The sequence below is a fragment of the Pseudochaenichthys georgianus genome, chromosome 5 (assembly GCF_902827115.2).
Source record: "Pseudochaenichthys georgianus chromosome 5, fPseGeo1.2, whole genome shotgun sequence".
Classification (NCBI taxonomy): domain Eukaryota; kingdom Metazoa; phylum Chordata; class Actinopteri; order Perciformes; family Channichthyidae; genus Pseudochaenichthys; species Pseudochaenichthys georgianus.
The window spans coordinates 16251561-16275596 of record NC_047507.1 but is presented as its reverse complement, the minus strand read 5'-3'; the positions used below and the strand labels follow the sequence as shown (position 1 = coordinate 16275596).

The following is a 24036-nucleotide window of genomic DNA, read 5'->3' as shown; positions in this document are numbered from 1 at the left end:
TTGGCCATTGGACTCTGGATGGTATCCGGACGAGAGGCTGACTGTGGCTCCGATCAGGTTACAGAACTCCTTCCAGAACCGCGATATAAACTGTGGTCCTCTGTCTGAAACAATGTCTTTTGGAAAACCATGAACACGAAACACGTTAGTCATCATTACTTCAGCCGTCTCTTTGGCTGATGGAAGCTTGGGCAAGGCAATAAAATGTACCATCTTCGAGAAACGGTCCACCACCGTGAGTATGGTGGTGTTACCTTTAGACTCCGGTAAACCTGAGACGAAGTCCACAGAGATCTCAGACCATGGCCGGCTGGGAATAGGGAGTGGCCGGAGAAGCCCCATCGGCGCCCTGGAGGATGTTTTATTCCGAGCACAGACAGGGCCCCCCACATACTCCTGAACTTCTCGCTCCATTGATGGCCACCAAAAACGTTGCTTGATGAACAAAATTGTTCTCTTAACCCCCGGATGGCAAGTGAGCAGCAGGGTGTGAGCCCAATGGATCACCTGTGAACGCATGGTAATAGGCACAAACAGACGATTTTGCAGGCAACCACTAGGTGCAGGGCTCTTACCGTTAGCTTGCTTCACCTCTGTTTCTATCAAGTCACCGCTCCAACCACGGTTCAGTGGCAGGATGGCTTCAGGCTCTTTGGCAATAGGCTCGGGGTCAAATAGACATGACAGGGCATCAGGCTTCATGTTCTGGGACCCCGGCCTGTAAGACAAAGTAAAATTTAAAAGCGGTTGAAAAATAAAGTCCATCTAGCCTGACGAGAGTTCAAGCGTTTAGCTTTTCTTACGTATTCCAGATTCTTATGATCCGTCCATACTAAGAATGGAAACTGAGCCCCCTCTAACCAATGTCGCCACTCCTCCAGAGCTATTTTTACAGCCAGTAACTCACGGTTTCCCACATCGTATTTCTGCTCAGCCGGCGAGAGTTTTCTGGAGAGGAAAGCACAGGGGTGCATCTTGTTGTCCTTCTCCGACCGCTGCGACAGGAGCAAATGAGATCTTAGGAATGCATATCATCTGGTCAGAATTTGCGAAGGTGATGAATGGAAGACTGGTTTCAACACCCCCACAGGCCATTATGAGTATTTAGTTATGCCTTTTGGTCTCACCAATGCTCCTGCAGTTTTTCAAGCCCTTGTCAATGACGTTTTAAGAGACTGCTTGAATCGGTTTGTTTTTGTCTACCTCGACGACATTCTGATATACTCACCCGACAAAGACTCCCACATCCATCATGTACACCAGGTTCTCCAGATTCTCCTCAGGAATCAGTTATTTGTCAAGGCTGAAAAATGTGATTTCCATGCCACTACTGTTTCATCATATCCCCGGGTCTTATTCAAATGGATCCTGCTAAGGTTAGTGCAGTAGCCCAGTGGAAGACTCCTGACGGCAGACAGAAGGTCCAGCAGTTTTTGGGGTTTTCTAACTTCTATCGAAGATTTATTAGAAACTTCAGCGCTATTGCACTACCACTTCATGCTCTTACATCCCCCCAGGTTCCGTTTGTGTGGTCTACTCAGGCCGAGGAGGCTTTCACTCGACTTTAAAAAATAAATAAAAATAGGATGTTTGAGGTGACGCAGCCAGATATAAGTCATACATTATGAAGCTGCTTATGAATGAATGTCTCTTTATCTTTCTGAAATGTATCACCATTTGTTTGTTTTTTAAATATATATATATATATACACACACACACACACACACACACACACACACACACACACACACACACACACACACACACACACACACACACACACACACACACACACACACACACACACACACACACACATACACAGTGGGGCAAAAAAGTATTTAGTCAGCCACCAATTGTGCAAGTTCTCCCACTTAAAAAGATGAAAGAGGCCTGTAATTTTCATCCTAGGTATACCTCAACTATGAGAGACAAAATGAGAAAAAAAATCCAGAAAATCACTGTCTGATTTTTAAAGAATTTATTTGCAAATTATGGTGGAAAATAAGTATTTGGTCAATAACAAAAGTTCATCTTAATACTTTGTTATATACCCTTTATTGGCAATGACAGAGGTCAAACGTTTTCTGTAAGTCTTCACAAGGTTTTCACACACTGTTGCTGGTATTTTGGCCCATTCCTCCATGCAGATCTCCTCTAGAGCAGTGATGTTTTGGGGCTGTCGCTGGGCAACACGGACTTTCAACTCCCTCCAAAGATTTTGGATTGGAAGGGTTGAGATCTGGAGACTGGCTAGGCCACTCCAGGACTTTGAAATGCTTCTTACGAAGCCACTCCTTCGTTGCCCGGGCGGTGTGTTTGGGATCATTATCATGCTGAAAGACCCAGCCACGTTTCATCTCCAATGCCCTTGCTGATGGAAGGAGGTTGTCACTCAAAATCTCACGATACATGGCCCCATTCATTCTTTCCTTTACACGGCTCAGTCGTCCTGGTCCCTTTGCAGAAAAACAGCCTCAAAGCATGATGTGTTCACCCCCATGTTTCACAGTAGGTATGGTGTTCTTTGGATGCAACTCAGCATTCTTTCTCCTCCAAACACGTCTAGTTGAGTTTTTACCAAAAAGTTCTATTTTGGTTTCATCTGACCATATGACATTCTCCCAATCCTCTTCTGGATCATCTAGATGCTCTCTAGCAAACTTCAGACAGGCCTGGACATGTACTGGCTTAAGCAGGGGGACACGTCTGGCACTGCAGGATTTTTGCTCACCGTTCTTGTGATCATTTTGACCCCACGGGGTGAGATCTTGCGTGGAGCCCCAGATCGAGGGAGATTATCAGTGGTCTTGTATGTCTTCCATTTTCTAATAATTGCTCCCACAGTTGATTTTTTCACACCATGCTGCTTACCTATTGCAGATTCAGTCTTCCCAGCCTGGTGCAGGTCTACAATTGTGTTTCTGTTGTCCTTTGACAGCTCTTTGGTCTTGGCCATAGTGGAGTTTGGAGTGTGACTGTTTGAGGTTGTGGACAGGTGTCTTTTATACTGATAACGAGTTCAAACAAGTGCCATTAATACAGTTAACGAGTGGAGGACAGAGGAGGCTCTTAACCCTCCTTATATCTCTCACAGGCTCCGCCCTCTACTGGACTCTATGGGTACTCTCTTACCCCGCAAGCATTCTCCCACTGAGACTTCTATAGACGTAGCCGGCCCTGGGTGGGCCTACCTGAATGCGCGCGCATCACACCGTATAAAAGGAGGCCTCGCCTCCTGACTATCATCCTTTTCTCCTCAGCAGCGGAAGTGATTCCACGAGAGACTGCAGACGTTTGAAAGAAGAAGAAAGAGTTATCATACCTCACTGGTGCGTTCAGGGACCCCCACAGGAGAACGGTGGTTTACGTTTGTAAACTCTAGTTCTGGAGGGAGGCAAGGCAAGGCAAGGCAAGTTTATTTATATAGCACTTTTCGACGCAGGGTAATTCAAAGTGCTTTACAAAAAAGAAATGAAAGACATTAAGCATTAAAAAAGAAAAGCTAATAAAATAAACATTAAGGAAAAATACATGGATAAAAGTTACAGTGCAGTCTAAAATATGAATAGTTCAATTAAACATTACAAGAAAAAGTACATGGATAAAAGTTACAGTGCTAATAAAATAAACATTAAGGAAAAATACATGGATAAAAGTTACAGTGCAGTCTAAAATATGATTTAATTTAGACAGACTTTCTTCACCATATTTTGCTCGCATGACATCCACAATCGGACCCTCAGGAGGCTGTACACACCCCCTCCCCTGCTTTGCTTCCATAACAAAGTCTTTAAAGTGTTACCAAAACACTCCGTGTTACCAAAACACTATTTTTCATCCGTCGATGCCAGATATTCCAAATATCAGTAGCAGTCCCTCTCATAAATGTCATGGAGTTTAATTACGTTTAGAAAAAGTACATGGATAAAAGTTACAGTGCAGTTTAAGATATGAAAAGTTCAATTAAAAGCAGCGACAAAAAGAAAAGTCTTCAGCCTGGATTTAAAAGTAGTAAGAGTTGCAGCGGACCTGCAGGTTTCTGGGAGTTTGTTCCAGATATTTGGAGCATAATAACTGAACGCTGCTTTACCATGTTTAGTTCTGACTCTGGGGACAGAAAGCTGACCAGTCCCTGAAGACCTGAGAGATCTGGATGGTTCATAGTTTAGCAGGAGGTCAGTAATGTATTTTGGGCCTAAACCATTCAGTGCTTTATAAACCAGCATCAATATTTTGAAATCTATTCTTTGACACACAGGAAGCCAGTGTAAAGACTTCAGAACAGGAGTGATGTGGTCCACTTTCTTAGTGTTAGTGAGGACTCGAGCAGCGGCGTTCTGAATCAGCTGCAGCTTTCTAATAGATTTTTTAGTGAGACCTGTGAAGACACCATTGCAGTAGTCGAGTCTACTGAAGATAAAGGCATGGACAAGTTTTTCCAAATCCTGCTGTGACATTAGTCTTTTAATCCTAGATATATTCTTTAGGTGATAGTAGGCTGATTTAGTAACTGTTTTAATGTGACTGTTGAAACTCAGGTCAGAGTCCATGACTACACCTAGATTCCTGGCTTTATCTGTTGGTTTGAACATTGCAGACTGAAGCTCAGCGCTAACTTTTAAACGTTCTGCCTTGGCTCCAAAGACCATTACCTCAGTTTTATCTTTGTTTAATTGGAGAAAGTTCTGACACATCCAGTCATTGATTTGTTCAATGCACTTACTCAGTGTTTGAATTGGAGCATAGTCTCCTGGTGAAATTGTTACGTACATTTGTGTGTCATCTGCATAGCTATGGTAACTTATTTTGTTGTTCTTCATTATCTGAGCCAGTGGTAGCATGTAGATGTTAAAGAGAAGAGGCCCCAAGATGGAGCCTTGAGGAACCCCACATGTCATATTTGTCAACTCAGATGTGTATTTACCTATAGAAACAAAGTTGTTTCTATCCTTTAAGTAGGATTTAAACCAATTTAGAACTGTTTCCGAAAGTCCCACCCAGTTTTCCAGTCGGTCTAGTAATATGCTGTGGTCAACAGTGTCAAACGCAGCACTGAGATCTAATAATACTAACACTGAAGTTCTGCCACTGTCTGTGTTTAAGTGGATGTCGTTAAAGACCTTTACAAGAGCAGTCTCAGTGCTGTGGTTTAGACGAAAGCGGAGGTGTGTGTGTGTGGGAAAAATGCATTCAGTAAAGACTATTGCATTTATCCCAGAGTAAGAGTCATTTCTCTCCACAATTCCACTTTCCCCCATAATGTCCGGTTCAAAGAGACGGCATTGTGATGGCGCGCGCGGCCCCCCTCCCCCGAGGGCGGGCCACCGTGCGTTCAAAGATCTCAGTAGAGAGGTGAGACGAAGGGAGAGGTGCAGGCACGGAGATCCCGTGCCCGCGGCGCCCTCCACCTCTTTGGCCCACCCCGTGGAACCGGCGTGCCGGCACTCACGGGGACGGGTTTTCCGTCTTTACGGATCTGGCTGGCGGGGGGAGAACATCTCTCCGCCCGGGACGAGGGGGCGAATCCCGCCTCCTCCCTGTATAATGCACAGATCACTACGTTTTCTAATAAGAATGAGGTTGATCTGTATCCAAATCTAAGTGTATTTTGTTTCCACAAAGGCTACACTTAGGCCTACACACAATGTTAACCGTACAAATTCCCCATTCGCTGCCCCAGCTGTAGCTCCTGTAAAGGAGGTGGCTCATGGGCGTGCGCAGAGGGGGATGAACCGCAGGGAGTGCTATCTAAAGGAGAGCGCTATGCGGGTACAGGGACATTATGGCCGGCGTATTGCTGTCAGAGAACACACTACGCCTAGAGCAAAGACTCCAATGCAGTTTACCCGTAGTGGTAAAGGCTGCATTATGGCGGAGTCCGCACTCACACAAGAGCATGTGGCGGTGCGTTCAGGGACCTTAGTAAAACACACTACGCCTATAAAGACTCCGATTAATGCTGTTTACCGTAGTGGTGAGAACAGCATTAGGGTGGAGCGCGCGCTCACACAAGAGCGCGCGGCGGTGCGTTCAGGGTCCTCAGTAAATAATCGGCCCTTTCTGTGTCAACCCTCCAGGGGCAAATCTTCCCTTCGCGGGGAGTTTTTGCGGTGGAACGGGTCACCAGAGAGTATCACAGCTTCATAGCTGCTGCCCCACAGCTGAGGGCCTGTCCATGAACGCAATGTTCTGGGGAAGGGAAACTCTGTGTGACTCAGCTGTGTGATAACAAGGTGGAGGGACAGGAGGATGCAGCGTCCCACTGTACCACATGTCTATACACTGTACCACTGTATCACATGGACCACTGTCTTGTGGGTGTCCCACACTCACCTCTTTTTAAGGGCATGCGAGAGGTGCAGCTATCCTCTCGAGAGGGGATGAGTTTCCTCTCAGCAGAGATTCAGGCTCTGGTGCAGAAACAGGCTGTGTCTGTTGTGCACCCTCAGCGCAGGGAAGAGGGTCTTTATTCCATATACTTCCTGGTTCCCAAGAAGACAGGGGAATTCAGACCTATTCTAGATCTCCGCGGCCTGAATGGCCACTCGACACGGGGTCAGTGTTTGAGTGTGGGGCAGGGGCCGAGGGTGGGGGGGTCCCCCGGCACCGTTTTTTGAGCACACTTTACTTTACGGAGCCCTCTACTCGGGGCACTGTCAGTCCTATTCCGCTCGCTGAAGAGAAATGTAGGATGATAGTCAGGAGGCGAGGCCTCCTTTTATACGGTGTGATGCGCGCGCATTCAGGTAGGCCCGCCCAGGGCCGGCTACGCCTATAGAAGTCTCAGTGGGAGAATGCTTGCGGGGTAAGATAGTACCCATAGAGTCCAGTAGAGGGCTCCGCCTGTGCTAATATAACAAGGGTTACACTACGTAACCCGACGTTATCCTCAGATTGACTTTACACCCTGTATCCTCTGGGGTCAATTTCGAGGGGTGAGAACCAGAGGGGCGTAAGTGACATTTTGGTCAAAAATGAGTTATATATATCAAATGAAAGCTCTCGATGAGCTCTTTATACTGCCAAAAGGGTGCATGTGAATTCAAAACCAATCCAGAGTTATTCATCAAAAACCAAAAGACCTAACACAGAACACACTGAACTATTTGGGGCCAAAAGGACGTAAGTGCACTTACGCCCTTTTGGCCCTGAGAAATGTATTATGGGTAAAGCCTTTGGATAGCACTTGAGTCAAAATGGCTGACACCATATGTAAGCAAACCAGGTCAACCATGAGAAGAAAGCTTTTCACTGCTGAAGAAGTGTTACCATAGGCGGCGCGTGAGGCTCAGGTTTGGGAAGGCTAAATCACTTTTTTTACCTGACGCTGCCCGCCTCCGGCGTCTATAGAAAAGAGATCAACTAAGTGAAAGCACCGCCTGCTGACCAATCAGAGCTCAGTGTGCGGAGTTTAAATCTATCAAGTCATATTACAGGAGAAAGGAAATACAGTTTAAACTGCTGTATGCAGAGAAGACGCCGACGTGTCGCACTTATCATTCATATCACATTCAATCAGATCATCAATCATATAATATCATAGCCTATATTATCTCCTGATCTGAGTCAGCTGAGCCGTATCTGGCCGTGCAACACTCACAGTGTCACATACTGTATGCAGAAGTATTATTTTAAGCAACACATTAGGTTGACGAAACACTCAACTCAAATGTAAGTAAAGTCAGATCCACTCGTGTCTTAGACAGGGCAGTGATATCATAAAACTGTTACGCTTTCAAACACTCTGTAGTTTATTTATTTTGTAACCAGTTATTCTGTATTCACCTTGCAGGTGGCTTGTATCCTGGATTATTATGTTTAAGTCATGGATGACTAATATTAGACAAATATGAACTTTAAAGTTCATATTTGTCTAATATTAGTTTACTTTTCATTAATGAAGTATGACGCTGCGCTGTCAGTACACTTGTCCCTGTTTGTGATTGGTCAAATGTTGTTAACCCCACCCCTTTCACGTGAACGCGCTCTCAGCTGGTGAGAGAAGCCCTGGCTTGATATCAACCAGTGTCGAGATCTCGTTTGTTAGGGTTAGTTTAGATAACTCAAACATATCCAGGGTTTGAACTGGCTTCGTAGTACAGGGCACAGGTGGCTGCATAGCAGTGCTAATGTCAAAGACACAAACATTATACATTATAATTTGTATTTTACCAGGATGCAGTGACACAAATATTTGGGAAGGCTTAGCGTTCCCTAGCCTACAGCACCCGCCGCCCCTGAGTGTTACTAAGCTTATTTCAAGATGCAGAAGAGCTTGATGAAGAGAATGAAATAATCCAGGATTCAAAGTCAATGCTGAATGACAAAGGAAACTTAGTTTCTACAGATCCATCTTCAACAGAGAATTCAACTCATCAGAGATCAGCACGCATGTTCCAGTATCTGTCAACTCTTTCAGGTACTGAGCATGTGGTGCTGTACTCTGACACATGTGGTAGGCAGAGCAGTAATGCTGGTTTTAGTGCAATGTGTCTCCATACAGTCAACAACTTGCCCATCTCCATTCATGGAGTCTGGACACAGCAAGATGGAATGTGACCGTATTCATGCAGCCATTGAGACCGACAGAAAAAAAGGGCCTGTGTACAGTTCAGAGGGGTACCACACTGTTGTGAGGATGGCAAGGAGGAACATGCCATAGAAGGTGATTGAGCTTGGGAACAGTGACTTTCTGGATTTCAAGTCCTTCTCACAACACGCTGCTCGATTATGGCAAAAATCATAATCACGATTATTTTGGTCAATATTGATATCACGATTATTAAATACGATTATTCATTGACTTTGAAAACATATTGAACTTAAAAAAAAAATAATAATAATTTGAACAGTATCTTTTTAACAGTTGATTACCCTGAACTTTAAGTATAACTCAACTGCAAAGTATTCAGCTGAAGCCACATCTTTTTTAAATTCCCCACGGCATTTGTCATATAGGGCAGGCAGTGCAGATCTGGTGAAATGATGCCGAGATGGCATGGCGTAACGCTTGTCCATATTGTTAGCCACTAGCCAGTTGCTTAAACCCCTGGTTGCTAACCGTGCTAGCTGGGCACATGTCTTTAGCTATGTAGAATGTGATGGCATGTGTTATATCTTTGTGTCCTTGCGAGCTGGTTGAGTAGGCCGTGGCACTGTAAAGCGCATCCTTAATTGATGACTGTGATATGGTGGATGAAGTCGAGGGGGCACGCTCGTGAACTGTCAACAGGGGGGCGGGGGGGACCTCGTTTCAAGCCAAAATCGAGATTAAAATACGATTAATTGCACAGCCCTACAACACACGGTCCGAAACAGAACCAAAGACACAGAGGGACAAACAGTTAGTTGGCAGAAAATGAAATGGCTGTGCCTGTGCTACACAAAAGAGGATCCGAAAAGGACTCAGTTCAAATATGAGCTGCAAGTTGGAAAGCAGGAGACCAGAGGTGCTCATGCAATTGAACCAAAGAAGATGCACACAGGTCCACTTGGGATCACTGCTGTGAAAAAGAAAGACGTACTCACACAAATGGGAGTATCCCTCACTCCTAAGTGGACTATACCAGTCTTTGCAAGTCATTCAGGCAGAGTAGGCTAGTATGTCCTTTCAAATCAATCTGAAACGTACATGATCTGCATGAAATATGCTGTTGTCGTATATAATTATATTGCTATACAATGTTCTAAAGTAATTTTTGATTTGCCAAACAGTTATTAGGCCAGGTTTAATGTAATGTATTGTTATTCAGTGAACTAATGTGATATTGATATTTGATATAATCACAATGGACTCTGTAGCCTATTTTCAATCGGTTATTTGGGGAAATGGCTAAACAATTAACTATTTGGCAAAATGGTTATTAATGTTTTTTTTTTTTTAAATAAATAATTACATTCAATGAACTAATATGATATAAGGATATTTTCATATAATATTGTTATAACAATTGATTACTGTTACTTTTGAACTCATAAATGTAAAGCCTTTTTCCTATTTTGATCAGATACGCCCTTTTTCTTAGTTTATGAGATAAAATCTTAGTTCCAAAAAGGCGCATGTGACTTTCTTCCGAATAAAAAAAAGATAGAAGAATATTTTTTTCAATGAAAGTCAAAATATTGTTCATTAAGTATATTGTCATCCACATGTTTATGAAGTTTTCATATTAAAGATTGAATTTAATAAACAAAGTCAAGACAAAGTATGGTAGTTTTTTGTTTTGGCTCTCCTGTAAAGTTGGTCAAATGTCACTTACGCCCCTCTGGTTCTCACCCCTCGATTTGACCCCAGTAGTTTAAAACTCAAGACAATGATCATATTCCAAATTGTCTCTGGTGCTTTAGGTATCTTAGTTGACTACCTAAATAACCTTTTTAAATAAAACATTACCCCAACCTTCCCCCCTACAGACCCCTTTATACATCCAGAATTCTTATTATGTGACTATCGAAAAATATATAAATCACCATAAAATCTCAGTGACTGAAATAAAATGTTAAAGTAAGATCTTTTTGATGCTGTTAAAAGGACCAATAACGCATAGGGTAGTTTTTTTTTTACAATGATACATTTGCATGTAATAGTCACCTCAATATCATCCTACACAATCAACACAAATATGTGTACAATTTTTATATGTTTTATACTACTAAAACAGCCTGGGGTCAAATTGACCCCAAGGATAACAGGAGGGTTAAAGAAGAAGTTACAGGTCTGTGAGAGCCAGAAATCTTGTTTGTTTGTATGTGACCAAATACTTATTTTACCGAGGAATTTACCAATTAATTCATTACAAATCCTACAATGTGATTTCCTGGATTCTTTCCCCCCATTCTGTCTCTCATAGTTGAAGTGTACCTAGGATGAAAATTACAGGCCTCTCTCATCTTTTTAAGTGGGAGAACTTGCACAATTGGTGGCTGACTAAATACTTTGTTGCCCCACTGTATATATAATTGTGCTTTAAGTCATGAATCTCAATATCAATATTTATTCATACCTTTGTTGGTATAGGAGTGTTTGCTCTGGAAAAAGGATTACTCGTTTTTCTTTCTTCTGTAGATACAGCATGTATTATTGATTTAGTGACCATGGCAACAGCCTGTCATGTCAATTATTATATATGTGGTGAAGGTCCACAGGGGAGAACTAAATTCCTCTACTACTCTATAGACTTTTTTTAATCCGTGAGATTAATTGTAGGAATTTATGTTGTTTTTTTGTTTTCCAGGAAAAGGAGCTCATCGCACGTATTACTGTGGAGAATGAGAAATTGCTGGTGGAGAGGAGAAGGCTTTTAAAACAGCTAAACGAGGATGAGCACAAAAAGAAAGACAGTTATCTAACAGCTTCTTTGTCCAAATGCAGGTACTGGCTTTACACAGTCAACACATGAAACAGACACCAGTTGATAGGATGATTTCATATTTAGCTAATGAAAACTTTTGTGTGTTGATCTTAAAGGTGGGGTAGGTAAGTTTGAGAAACCGGCTCGAGATACACTTTTTGTTATATTCCATGGAATGCTCTTAACTTCCCGATAGCAATGAATATCTTAAGTGCTTTGACAAAAAATCCATAAAAAAATGTCATCTGTGGAAGCCGTAATACTGTAAAAAGCACAACCAATCCGTTTAGCCGTCTGCCTGCCATCTCGTGCACGCACAAATGTATCTCGTGCCCTCACTGGGCGTGCCGTAATTGGGCGTGCATTGCGCGTTCATGTGTGTTGGAGGAGGTGCTCTGTAAGGAAGTCTGAAGGAAGGGGCGGATTCTTTTCAGCTGTGTACTTTCAAATTTTAGTGCACTCGAGCTGGTTTCTGAAACTTACCTACCAAAACAAGAAACTAGGAAACAGGATACTCCACATGACCAATTAGTGCAAGGTTTCAGCATTAGAGTTCTTTTAGTTTATTGTTTTGTGTTTATTATTGTGGCCTTGCATTTTATTTTGTTATTGACTCTACCCTCTCTTTTCAGGTGTCTACACTTCCTGTTGTTGTGTGTCACCTGCCAGCTTGTGTGTCTCATGTGCTCATCATCACCAGCACCGCCCCTGATTGTTTTCACCTGTCCCCCATTAACCGTTGTGCGTATTTATAGCCCTGCTCTCCTTTTGTCGGTTCGTCTTGTCTCCACGTCTGTAAACATTAGTGATCTGTTGAGCAACCTAGTAGAACCTAGAGATATTGTGAGAATCCCAGTTGAACCTAGAGATCTTGTGAGAATCCTTGTAGAACCTAGTGATCTTTTGTATTTGAAAAGTCTTTTATTAATAAAAGATATTTTTGGAAGTCAACCGAATCGTGCATCTGAGTTCTTGTGAGTCCTTCGTGTCAATTAGCTAGCTGTCCTGGAACACAGCTTGCAAAACATGAGGTCGCTCCCCTTTGCTGAGGTAACAGGCACAGTTAAGTCACCTCCTTTTTTACACACACTAGTTGCTGCTGTTTTGTTATAGTTTTGCCATCGTAAGGCAACTTTAGATCAGCTTTCTAACAAGGGACACAACCATACATTTGTAGCTATGCATGCTCATCTGAAAGGCTGTGTGTTTGCAGACATAGGACACTGAAGTCGTCCTCTGGGAAGTGATCGACTCTCTCTACAAAATATCCATTCAGCACTGTAGTTTATGAGATATTTAATCTGTTCAGACCTACCAAAGCCTCAGGTTACCAGGCTCAGCTGCCCTTTGTCAGCCTCAGGTGTACACATTCATATTTAGAAAGTTAGCACAACATGTTTAATCACCGTTAATCTCATATGAAATCTTAATTTTAAATGATGTTGTCCCTCTCAGGTTTTGAACAAAGCTCTGGGGAACCATACTTTATTTATCCGTACAATGACTGCTAAGATTTTTGATTCTACAAAAAAATGATTTACCTTTGCTAAGTCTTATAAAGAAAGACACAATTATTTTGGAATGATAAACTATTAATCTTACATACTTTTTGTTTTGTTTTAAGAACTTAAAAACACATCTAATCGCAGGCACATTTTAAAATCCATCCCTTTGCAAGCTTCAAGGTGAGTCTGATTCAGAATATTAGCGCAACCTGTTGCCTGCTTAGAAACACACCATTAATGTATATGAACTTTGATTGTGTCCCTAGTGTGATGATGCCTGAGACGTCTGATATTCAGGGCTCTTCGGACAGTACTCAGAACAAGCAGAGACACGTGACTTCCCCCCCCCCCCCCCCCCGGTTTTGTCTGTGGGACTCGATCAGCAGAGATGTACTACATGAATCTGACTTCCCCCCCCCAGAGACACTCAGACCACACGACTCTCAGCAGCTCAAAAGATCTGAGTTCCTAAAATGTCATGTTTATCTGCAACATGAATACACTGTACAGAATTGTATTTATTTGCGAGTAAATTAATAAACAAAACGGCAGTATTTTTCTCCTTTCTCTTCTCTCACAATTGTAAAGTTTATACTGAACATAAAAAGTCCTGACCTTCCCGGATCTTAGTTAAAGCTAGCAGCCGCTTTTCATGTAAAATAGTTGAAATATTTCCAATGCAAATAAATCAACATCGTTTCACTATTTTAAATCCAGTTTTGTTTTAAGGCCTTAAAACTTAACCTTCATAATGCTAGCATTTTCCTTCAGTGGGTTGAATACAACCCACACACAACTGTCAGTTTCCTTCATGAGGTCTCGCTTAACAATCTTTGTTTGTTCGTGTACACAAACAAACACAAACTTACTTTAAACTGCACCTTGTTACCAGTGGGGATAGTAAACCATGGTATATATTGAAGCATATATTCCTTTAAAACTTTGTCAACATGTTCTTTTTGTTCTGAATGGAGTAGCTTGTTATTTAACATAAAATCATCCTTTTGACTAGTAGGCCTCTAGGACTCCTTAAAATAATATGAATAGACAACCGGTACATCTCAATACATATCCACCCAAAGGAATACATTCTGAATTTATGCTCAGTTAAATCAGTTAGATTTTGGCAGAGATTCTTTCACACTTAATGTGCTCTGCCATGTTGTCAATGCAACTACATCAAATTCTATTAATCCTTTCTAAAGCTTAGCATAGTGCAGCATACTGGGTTCTCCCTTTAAGCTTTCTTCAGAAACTGATAAGATGATTTTAAATGTCTATTCCTCCAACACATCTTTGAGAAATGGCAGGGAGCCACTGCAGTCACGGGATAAATATGTTTCTATTGTTCCATTCTGAATTAACTAAAGGAAAGAAATCCCTAACATAAAGTGTCTCTGTTGTTAGCATGTATGTCTACGACCCCCATTTCAATTCTTTTTCAAATCATTCAAATTGGATGCTTTGAAGGGTACATATTAATCTGACTCGCTGACATTATGGTGATTATATGTGTATCTTAAATTGGTGAAGATATAATTAATAAACATTGTACATGAACACTGTGAATACAGTTAACGAAGAGCAGCACATCGCTTTACAGAAGAGGAAAGACTGACACACAAATCACACATTAACAGGGGGAAGAAAAGCTATTGATTTGAGAGTTATAAAAAATGTGACAAAATTTGAGTGTCAATAAGTATCAGTAAAAAACAGAGATACAGTGGCATTCGGCAAAGTGACATACAAATAAATAAGCTGGATCAATAACTGACATATATATATATATATATATTATACATCGAAAAAAATGCAAAAAAAACATTTGATATCCGGATAAAAGACAAGCGTGTATTTATATAAGAAGTTGTCACTCCATTATGAAAATACTTGAAGATATGCAAATTAATTCCTGAGAGAACAAAATGAGCTAGGGAGCACGAGAACCTGAGACATTACATTTGTTAGCATTTGTCAAGTTTTTAAGGTGTGCGAAGTGTGTCATAATATTTTGGTGCCCACAGTAATCGGGTGACTTGTATGTCGCTCCTGAAACCGATGCTGGTATCCCAGCAGTACTCTGGAGAGAGAACCTTGCTGGGTTTGTGGAGCAGCATGTACTTGTTCAGATGGCTCTCATCGTGCCACAGAGCCTCCACATTGTTCTGTTTGTCCTCCATGATGCCCTGATAGCAGGCCTCGGTCAACGCTTTCACATTCTTCCACGAGCCCCCGAAGATGGCAGCGTGGTAGTAAAAATCCCCAGTTTCCATGTACGCCTTGGAGTTTGGGTTGCGGTCGTAGGTGTACAAATGCTTTGGAAGGCGGTAGTAGTGGGCGTGGAGTAGAGCCACTGAATCCCCAAGAGCCTCTGATCCAAATCTCCCAGTAAATACCTGATCCACATCAAAGCAGAAGACGTGCGTGCAGTGGTGGCGAATATCAGACTCTATCACATTTGATATGCTCTTCATTCGCATCATAGAGACGTCCTGCCACCTGGAGTTCTTCTCCACTTTGATCACCTTCATGCTTCTCAGAGGAGACAACTTGATGTTAGGCACCTTCTCTGGCATGTCCGTAAACACGTAGTAGGTCACGGGCAAACCCACCATAAAGTGTTGCTCGGATGAGTTCAGGAATGTGTGTAGGTAAGCATCAAGGTATCTTTTGAGGAAAAGAAAACAAGTCACATTTCTGTTAGACTCTTATCACTCTACCTCCAGAGGAAACTGAGGTCCATTGATGCGTGCAACAAAATATTGTAGATCTTATTTAGTCTGCTGCTGTAAGTAAAAACTGTTTGCTGCAATGTGCTGGGGCAGTGGTATCTGATCTGGTGATAAGAACCGACCAAACAAACAGTAGCCTATGACTTTATCTGTAACTGCACTACAATTAATTTTAAGACTACATGCAGCATGTCCACTTCACATGTTTATGAGTACAGTAAAAAATATATTTTCTAAGTTAGCTATAGTAACTATAAGCACTGGGTTTTTGGGGGGGTCATTATGTTTTGTGTTTTTTTTGTCATTTTTTACAGTTTGTCTGCTACAACAGAAACCTGGTGCTGCCAACTTTTTTTTTTTTTTTTTTACAATCTGTCCAACCATCACCCAGTTAAACATTAATGCACTAAAAATACAGTTGGCTGAGCAGGAGGTATTTAGGTTTGACGACAGATTATCTTTAGAGTTATTACTTTATTCATGTGAAAACCAACCTGCCCACAGCAAAGACTGTTAGAGCCACAGAGGATCCTCTCATCTTGTGCATCTTGTCATAGAGGCGGGGGTCAAACATCCCTTCCCAGATGATGGCAGCTTTCCAATATGTACAGGTTAGCACGTCAGGTCTGGACCTGAAATATAAAACAAATGTATTTTTTTAGACTGAATTCCCTTTTATAATACTCTTCTTTACCAACCTGAAGCTTACTACAGGTAAGTTGTGACTCAAACACGTCATATGCATCTAAATATTTTTAGTAGTATTATTTTATATTTACACTCAACTTAGATTCAGTTCAATTCTGTTGCACTAAAACTTTAACTGCAATTTCAGGTTAAACATATAAAATGGCTACCCTTCTGATATGGATTAAGCAAAAATAGTTTTATGTGGCTCCATTAATTCAGCCAACATTTATTTATAAATACACCTTCTTCTTAGGAATTATTTAAAAAGGTGAAATACAAAAACCACCACTTATTTGTTGTTGCTGCTGCTTTATGTCCAATCAGATGAAACCTGCGGCTTCTCAACATGATAGATAAATGTCTGTGTTGGTCTCAGGACTATCTGTTCAGCCAAATTGTAAACAGGTCTTCTGGTCTTACTGGAGATTGAGGCTGGCATCCACACTGCTGTCCAGATTCAGCATCTTTGCACTTTCCAAATGGCATTTCTCCATAGTTATGAAGCCAATAAAAAGTCTAAAACAAAAAATAAAAAAACTTGTTCATTAAGTAATGTTAGCATTTAGGCTTACAGTAATTGTTCTTGCATGTAGTGTCCCCTCAATTTAAACACAGACTCACTTTACAGATGGAGGTATTAAGTAGATCGCACAGAGTGTGATGGGAACCAAGAGCCCACATTTCAAAACACTCCTCATCCTCTGAAGATGTCTGCGAAAAAAGAGCCAAAGATGTCAGATTAGTCAGATTAAACAGAAATCTCTGATTCTTAACATGCAGAAGTGTGTGGCACCGTAGCTTAAACAATAAAGTAGTCTTTATTTTGTTCGTTTTTTATTTTAAAGATGTGAAATACCCCATTGTTGAAAACCGCTGGGGTCAAGGCTCAGTTGAAGGTGATCTCTCTTCTGAAAGAACGTGGCAGCAGCTGGGGGGTATACTACGAAGCAGGATTTTCGTTTAGCCGGCTAAATTCAGGGGAAACTCCGGCTTTCCGGTCCTACGAAGCTGGTTCTCCATGGTAATTTATGTTTAGCGGCTAACCTGGGGGGTATACTACGAATCTAGTTCAACCTATCCTAGATATGTTTTGAGTTATCCGGCTGATTTAATCCAAAACGAAGCCGCTCTCGCTAAACTGTCCTACAACGCTGGCTATCAACTCGTTCGCTCAAGCCAGCCGTGTCCTATCTAGTTAGGTGCGCGTTCACATGAAAGGGGTGGTATTTGGAGCATTCGACCAATCACAAACATGGAGAAGCGTACTGACAGCGCAGCGTCATACTTCCTGATTGAAAAGTCAACTATAATATTAGTCAAATATGAAGAAGTTAAACTTTAAACATCCATGACTTAAACACTTTATCCAGGATCAAAGCCACATAGCTGCACCTGCAAGGTGAATACAGCTGGTAAAAGAAAAAGTGTTTGAATGTGTACATTAACAGGTTTATGATATCACTGCCCCGTCCAAGACACGAGTGGATCTGACTTTAATTACATTTGACTCGAGTGTTTCGTCAACTTAATTTGTTGATTAAAATAATATTTCTGCATACAGTATGTGACACTGTGAGTGTTGCACGGCCAGCTACGGCTCAGCTGACTCAGATAAGGAAATATATGATACATTATGATGTGATACATGTACAATCTAAGTTAATTACTGGATTTTTCCCTGTTGCTGTGTGCCCAGCATTACCCATAAGGGGTATAGTTTTCCTAATGGTAAATGACATCGCAGGGGGTAAGGTAACTCCTGCACTAGAAATATTGGATTCTCCTCAGCCTGTAGTGCCTGAAGTAAACCGGGCCCACATTTTTCCTATTTGTGCTGTCACTCGCGCGCAAGCACGTAAAAGTGACTCGGAGGTGTCTTTAAATGATACTATGTTTGGGACAATCTTCACAGATGACAAAATGCCGGAGGAGAAGCCAGCAGTGGCGGTTTCTGCATCCTCCGCGTTCCCGGCTGGAACCGCTGCGCCAGCGCAACCGGCCAGCCCAGCCGTTGACTGTTCCACACTCCCGGTAACCCGAGAGCGGTTGCTCGCCGCGCAGAGGGCGGATCCGACGCTTGCGAAGTGTTTCGAGCAGGTGGTGAAATAGCAAAGCAAGGGGTGAGAAGGTGGCTTATGTGTTGGATAAGGAGATATTAGTGCGCCAATGGTCCCTCACTGCTATACTGCTGAAGCTGACTGGAGTGTATGCATCAAGTAGTCGTGCCGGTGCCATACCGTCAACATGTGCTATCTGTAGCGCATGAAAGTCAATGGTCGGGACACAATCAAATAATTCTAAAGCATTTCTTTTGGCCAGGTTTAAAGAAAGATGTCTCTAGCTTCTGCCGCTGCTGTCATGTGTGCCAGGTTGTCGGTAAACCTAATCAAAAAAATCCGCAGGCTCCGTTACATCCCATACCGGCTATAGGTGAGCCCTTTGACCGGGTGTTGATAGACTGTGTTGGCCCTTTACCACGTACAAAAACCGGTCAACAGTATTTACTCACGATTATGTGTACGTCTACTCGTTTCCCTGAAGCTATTCCACTGCATAGCATTACTACCGAGTGTTTGAAAGCGTATAGTTTTATGATATCACTGCCCCATCTAAGACACGAGTGGATCTGACTTTAATTACATTTGACTCGAGTGTTTCGTCAACCTAATGTGTTGCTTAAAATAATACTTCGGCATACAGTATGTGACACTGTAAGTGTTGCACGGCCAGATACGGCTGGAGAAGCTGACTCAGATAAGAAAATATATGATATATTATGACATTATATGAATGATAACTGCGACACGTCGGCGTCTTCTCTGCATACGGCAGTTTAAACTGTATTTCCTTTATCCTGCAATATGAATTGAGAGATTTAAACTCCGCACACTGAGTTGATCTATTTTCTATAGACGCCGGAGTCGGGCAGCGTCAGGTAAAACAAGTTATTTAGCCTTCCCAAACCTGAGCCTCATGCGCCGCCTAAGGGCACCTGAGAAAAGAAGAGGAAGTACTTTACTTATTGAAACAATTCTCATTGAACCTTATTGGTTCAAATTCGCCCATCTAGGTATGGCAGTGCTTTTCTTTTAACTTTCGAGATAGTGGAGGTGATAGGGTAGCTTAATGTTGGTGTTAATTCCAAAATTATATTTTACAATATAAGATCTCAAAGAATAAACTATTGAATATTAACACAAGCAGCCATTCAAGAAGTTTGCCAAAAATAAAATACACTCACAAATTTGGTAACATTTTGATTTTATATATGTTTTTTATTCTCTGGCAGAGTTTAGTTAGAAAATACACAAACAGTGGTAGTTATGTTGCGTTTTCCGGGAATTGCCAGTGTAAATTTAAGTTGTCCACGCCCCTTAGCTGTGATATAATGAGCATATATCACGGCCTGAAGTGAGCTATTGCTTTTATAAAACGGTTACCAAGTGTGGCAATATGGGAAAAAAATACACACTCTAATTTAAATAGTTTTTATTCGTAAATAATGATGTTCAAAATAAAATAGTCCCTCCGTTGCCTTCTGTTGCTATGCAACAACACTAACAGCTAGCGAACATATTAGACAGAGAGCGTTGATCCATTCTTTGGCTATTTATTTACATTCATTTGTATGTTGCCGTTTATTGTGCAGCCACTGAAAACCTGTCCAGCATCAGTAGCATGGCTTACGTGGTTACTTGTTGAGGTTGTTCTAGGCTGTTGCTTGGCGTGGTGAGAATATTGCTCCACTTTCTCCGGTCCCCGAGATTCGGTTTACAGTAGCTCGAGAGAGAGAGAGAGAGAGAGAGAGAGAGAGAGAGAGAGAGAGAGAGAGAGAGAGAGAGAGAGAGAGAGAGAGAGAGAGAGAGAGAGAGAGAGAGAGAGAGAGAGAGAGAGAGAGAGAGAGAGAGAGAGAGAGAGAGAGAGAGAGAGAGAGAGAGAGAGAGAGAGAGAGAGAGAGAGAGAGAGAGAGCTTTCGCACCTGTGGCCACTAACGGTCATAATTTCTCTGCTTTGTTTCAAGACCCGCATCAGAAAGCTTTTGAATGGTGCTACTTTTTCAGTTGGTCTACCTGCTCTTCACGTAGCTCTGCATGTCGTCGTTTAGGTGCTTTTTCTCTGGAGATAGGCACTCCTCAATCCACTCTTCCATAGTAAGACCCCCCCGGAGGTCCAAGTTAATCTTAAATGTTTCCATCTTATGCTTTGTAAGTTTGTTCCGTAACTGAAGAAATGTAAATATATTTATAAAACTGACAAGTCAAATCAAGCAATCTGATTGGCCGATAGTGTTTTTGCGGACCTCTTTGATTACAGATTTGAAAACATCGTTGCTTGCTTTAAAAGTAGCACAACTCATTATGTCAAACCATGGAAAGTATCTAGATATCCCTGCCCTAATGCCAAAGGAACTGCCCACTGTATGTTTTGCCGTTTGATGTCTATGTCTGGACCGCTGCGTACAAAGGAGGGTTTCTGCCCCGTTACTTCTCCGCTGCTTTCTTGTTCCAGCTTTTCAGCCCAACGGTATACTGTTTTTCTCAGACGCGGAGGGATACTGACTTGATGTGAAAAGTAACTTACAATTCTACCCGTGGTATACGCTCAGTATATCACGGCTAAGAACCAATCAGATTGCTTGATTTGACTTGTCCGTTTTATAAAAAAACATATAGGCCCAGCGTCCAACAATTATACAAAAACCTTCATAAATTATTGTCAATGTTCGAAAATATCACTCATAGTATGGAAACACCTTTAAACTTAATTCAGACAAAGAAAGACATTGTTGACCGGACCAATTGTGCACACAGGATAACAATTAAATTGACATACAAAGGTAACTTACCCGAGAGTCAACGGCATTCATCCATAATTCGTCAAATACTAGCTTTACCAGGTAAGTACCCCACCCTTGATGTTGTCTTAAGACACGATTCGTCTCCCTGCGGTTCAGCTTTGTGTTCTGGGTTAAAATGCAGAGGGGGAGCTTCTTGTTCAAAGGTATGCTCTGACGTTAACAGGAAAACTACCTCCCCCTCTGTTTTTCAGGTAGGCCTATGTTTTCTACCGACGGATACTGCTCCTATACGCTTCTCATTAAGTGTTTACTATGTTTACACCAAGGGTACTCAAACTTTTTTTATTAAAGGTACACTTGTGAATGTTATACAGGTCACTGGTCCGGATAAATGCCAGTAAAGTCCCCCAGAAACGGAGCGGAGCGGAGCAACGAAACTGAAATGAAGAAGCAGTTTCTTACGGCGCGCTATGCATGGGGCCGCCTTGAGGGGGTTTCCCGACATTTCGTTGCAGTAAATTAAAGGGTGTTTCATGTTGTCGTTGCTGTGGACCTTCTTAATCTACCTTCTTTGGGGGGGCCCTTCTGGTCCAAGCACTTGCCTGCCTTACCTGTCGGCAAAACACGTCTTCCCTGGATACACACACTGATTCACCGGTGGATAACGATTTTATGGCCAACATTTGGATCTTTTATTTTGTCTTCGCTGTCATTATTTGTGTGTTTACTGAGAAGAATTAAGCACGTTAATCGTTTAGTCTAACTTCCTGTGTCAATTCATAGATGATTCCATCAGCTATTTAAAAAACCCCAAGGCTATACTGCTTGTGATAACATGTTACTTGTTAGACGCTTTTATCCAAAGCGACTTACTCAATACTGTGGGCACTCCCCACAGGAGCAATTTGGGGTGAAGTGTCTTGACCAGGGACACAACGACATGCTGACTGCAGTGGAGTTTCAACCTGTGCCACTGTTCCGGATTAACTGGTTTGAGTCCAGCATGCACTTTTTTGTTATTTTCATGTCGATGCAAACTGAATTATTATGTTTGAATAGAGGATTCCTAATATTGTTTGCCGAGACCAACATTAATGACCCATCAGCATTTTAAAGTCTACCTGCACATGCAGCAATTACATTTCTGCTGCTATCTTTGCAAAACGAGTTAACAGTCACATCTTATCTGGATGAGTGCTGCAGAATACTGTTTATATAAAGGGATAAATGTGTGTGTAGTCTTTCATATTAAACATGATCGCTGGTAGATAGCCACAGAAGTCGTAACACAGTTTAAACTGGGCGGGTCCCATTTTTCCCTGGGCGGATGTTTACCTGAGACAGTTCACAGCTGAAGACTTCTCCACGCTGCTTTCAAAATGTGAGTAAACAACGTGTGCTTCACTTGGAGGCTGTCTGAAGGTGTACACAGGTCTCAGATGGACTTGGTATCACATTAAGAACGATATTCAGTAATAAGTCTGGCAACAATAGCTGGTTTAAATGATTTATTGGAGCTTGCAACGTTTTGAACAGACATCCAGTCAACTCGTTTTTCTTTTTGTAGTCCCCGCTGTTCGCGTCCGGATATCTCCATCGTAACCACAACCTCACACACTGGTAGGCTTACTGAATGTGGATCAAAGTCTTCCTACCGAGCCAAATATACCAACAGATGTATGTAAACGACAGAAGAAGCGATCGAAATGTGTATCAGTAACCCCCCCCCCTGATCCAAACATCAACGCACCCACTACGCCACACGCCTTCCCAACATAACAGATAACCATTTTTGTATTTCGCATGCTTGTTTGCATAATTTCCTTTTAAACAAACAGACCATTCAGCACGATAATCTGCATGAAACCATGTAAATTATTCGACTATTCTCTGGAAGAGTTTAGTTAGTAAAGACACAAACAGTGGTCGTTGTTGTCAGTGTAAATAAAAACCTATACCATCCAACAATTAGACAAAAACCTTCATAAATTCTTGTCAATGTTCGAAAATATCACTCATAGTATGGAAACACCTTTAAACTGAATTCAGACAATATTTTAAAGATAAGAAATATATTGTTCACCAGACCAATTGTGCACACAGGATATTGGATAACATAATTAAATTGACACACAAAGGTAACTTACCCGAGAATCACCGGCATTCATCCATAATTCATTAAATACTAGCTTTACCAAGTAACCCCACCCTTGATGTTGTCTAACGGAGCGTCCACACTACAGCTTCAAAAAAAGCTTGGAGCTGGGCGTGTCTGGAGCTTGGGGATTTTATTCAAGCAACACGACCAACAACCAATCACATGAATCTCCCGCCCCCGACATACAAAGCAAAAAACCCCGGGGGTTTTATGCGAGCAATATATATATATATATATATAAACTCCCCAAACAGGCGAAAACCTACCAGTTTCACCCACTGTCTCTGCCACCTCCCTCCATGACTGGTTCCTCCGGTTTGTATCCCGGTAGGTGAAGAGGGTCTGATCATACAAAACCGGGTTATTGCTACGGCGATAGTTAGTTTCTCCTCCAACTTTTTTTGAAATATAGAAATGAACGGCGGGATATCTCTCCCAGTTTAGACGCGGTTTGATTGGCTACGGCTTCAGCTGTCAGATTTTCAGAAACGGGATTTGATTAGCTGGCGCTGGCTACTCCGGCGTCTCCGGCGTCAGAAGTTGAACATTGTTCAACTTCTGACGCCGGAGATGGCGGAGACGGACCCATAGACATATAAAGAGTAGACGCCGCATCGACCGCTGCTGCCTATTGGCGCTGACGAGCCGTGGGGCCGCCATCTTGGACCGGTCACCCGCTCCACTCAGTGTAATCTGTCTGGCAGGCGCAATGAAGTGTCAGCGCATTTTATCAATCATAACTCGCTGAATACAAAACTGATTTTCACGGGGGGGGGGTTTCTGCAAACGTCATAT

General features: G+C 42.1%; 1 protein-coding gene across 4 annotated transcripts; it reads right to left on the bottom strand.

The window, feature by feature from the left end:
• Positions 1-13209: 13209 nt before the first annotated feature.
• On the bottom strand, positions 13210-23318 carry LOC117446524 (N-acetyllactosaminide alpha-1,3-galactosyltransferase-like). Of its 4 annotated transcripts, none has more exons than XM_034082736.2 (5): positions 23231-23318; positions 16907-16996; positions 16706-16801; positions 16090-16227; positions 13210-15530 (listed from the first exon to the last, which is right to left on the bottom strand). In XM_034082736.2, exons 1-5 carry the CDS (start codon positions 23245-23247, stop codon positions 14846-14848), a joined length of 1026 nt encoding a protein of 341 aa, XP_033938627.1. In that variant the 5' UTR covers positions 23248-23318; the 3' UTR covers positions 13210-14845. The 4 variants fall into 4 exon arrangements, with proteins under 4 accessions (XP_033938627.1, XP_033938626.1, XP_033938625.2 ...); XM_034082735.2 differs by lacking the exon at positions 23231-23318 and adding an exon at positions 21132-21629; XM_034082734.2 differs by lacking the exon at positions 23231-23318 and adding an exon at positions 20356-20766.
• Positions 23319-24036: the final 718 nt, after the last annotated feature.

What these genes read in the sequence shown, in the direction of transcription:
- LOC117446524 (XM_034082734.2), bottom strand. Translation starts at nt 20,480, where the DNA reads ATGGAAACATTTAAGATTAACTTGGACCTCCGGGGGGGTCTTACTATG. An exon ending in CAGAGCTACGTGAAGAGCAG is followed by an intron (nt 16,997 to 20,355) that starts GTAGACCAACTG and finishes CTTTTTTCGCAG; the next exon opens with ACATCTTCAGAGGATGAGGA. An exon ending in TTAATACCTCCATCTGTAAA is followed by an intron (nt 16,802 to 16,906) that starts GTGAGTCTGTGT and finishes TTTTTGTTTTAG; the next exon opens with ACTTTTTATTGGCTTCATAA.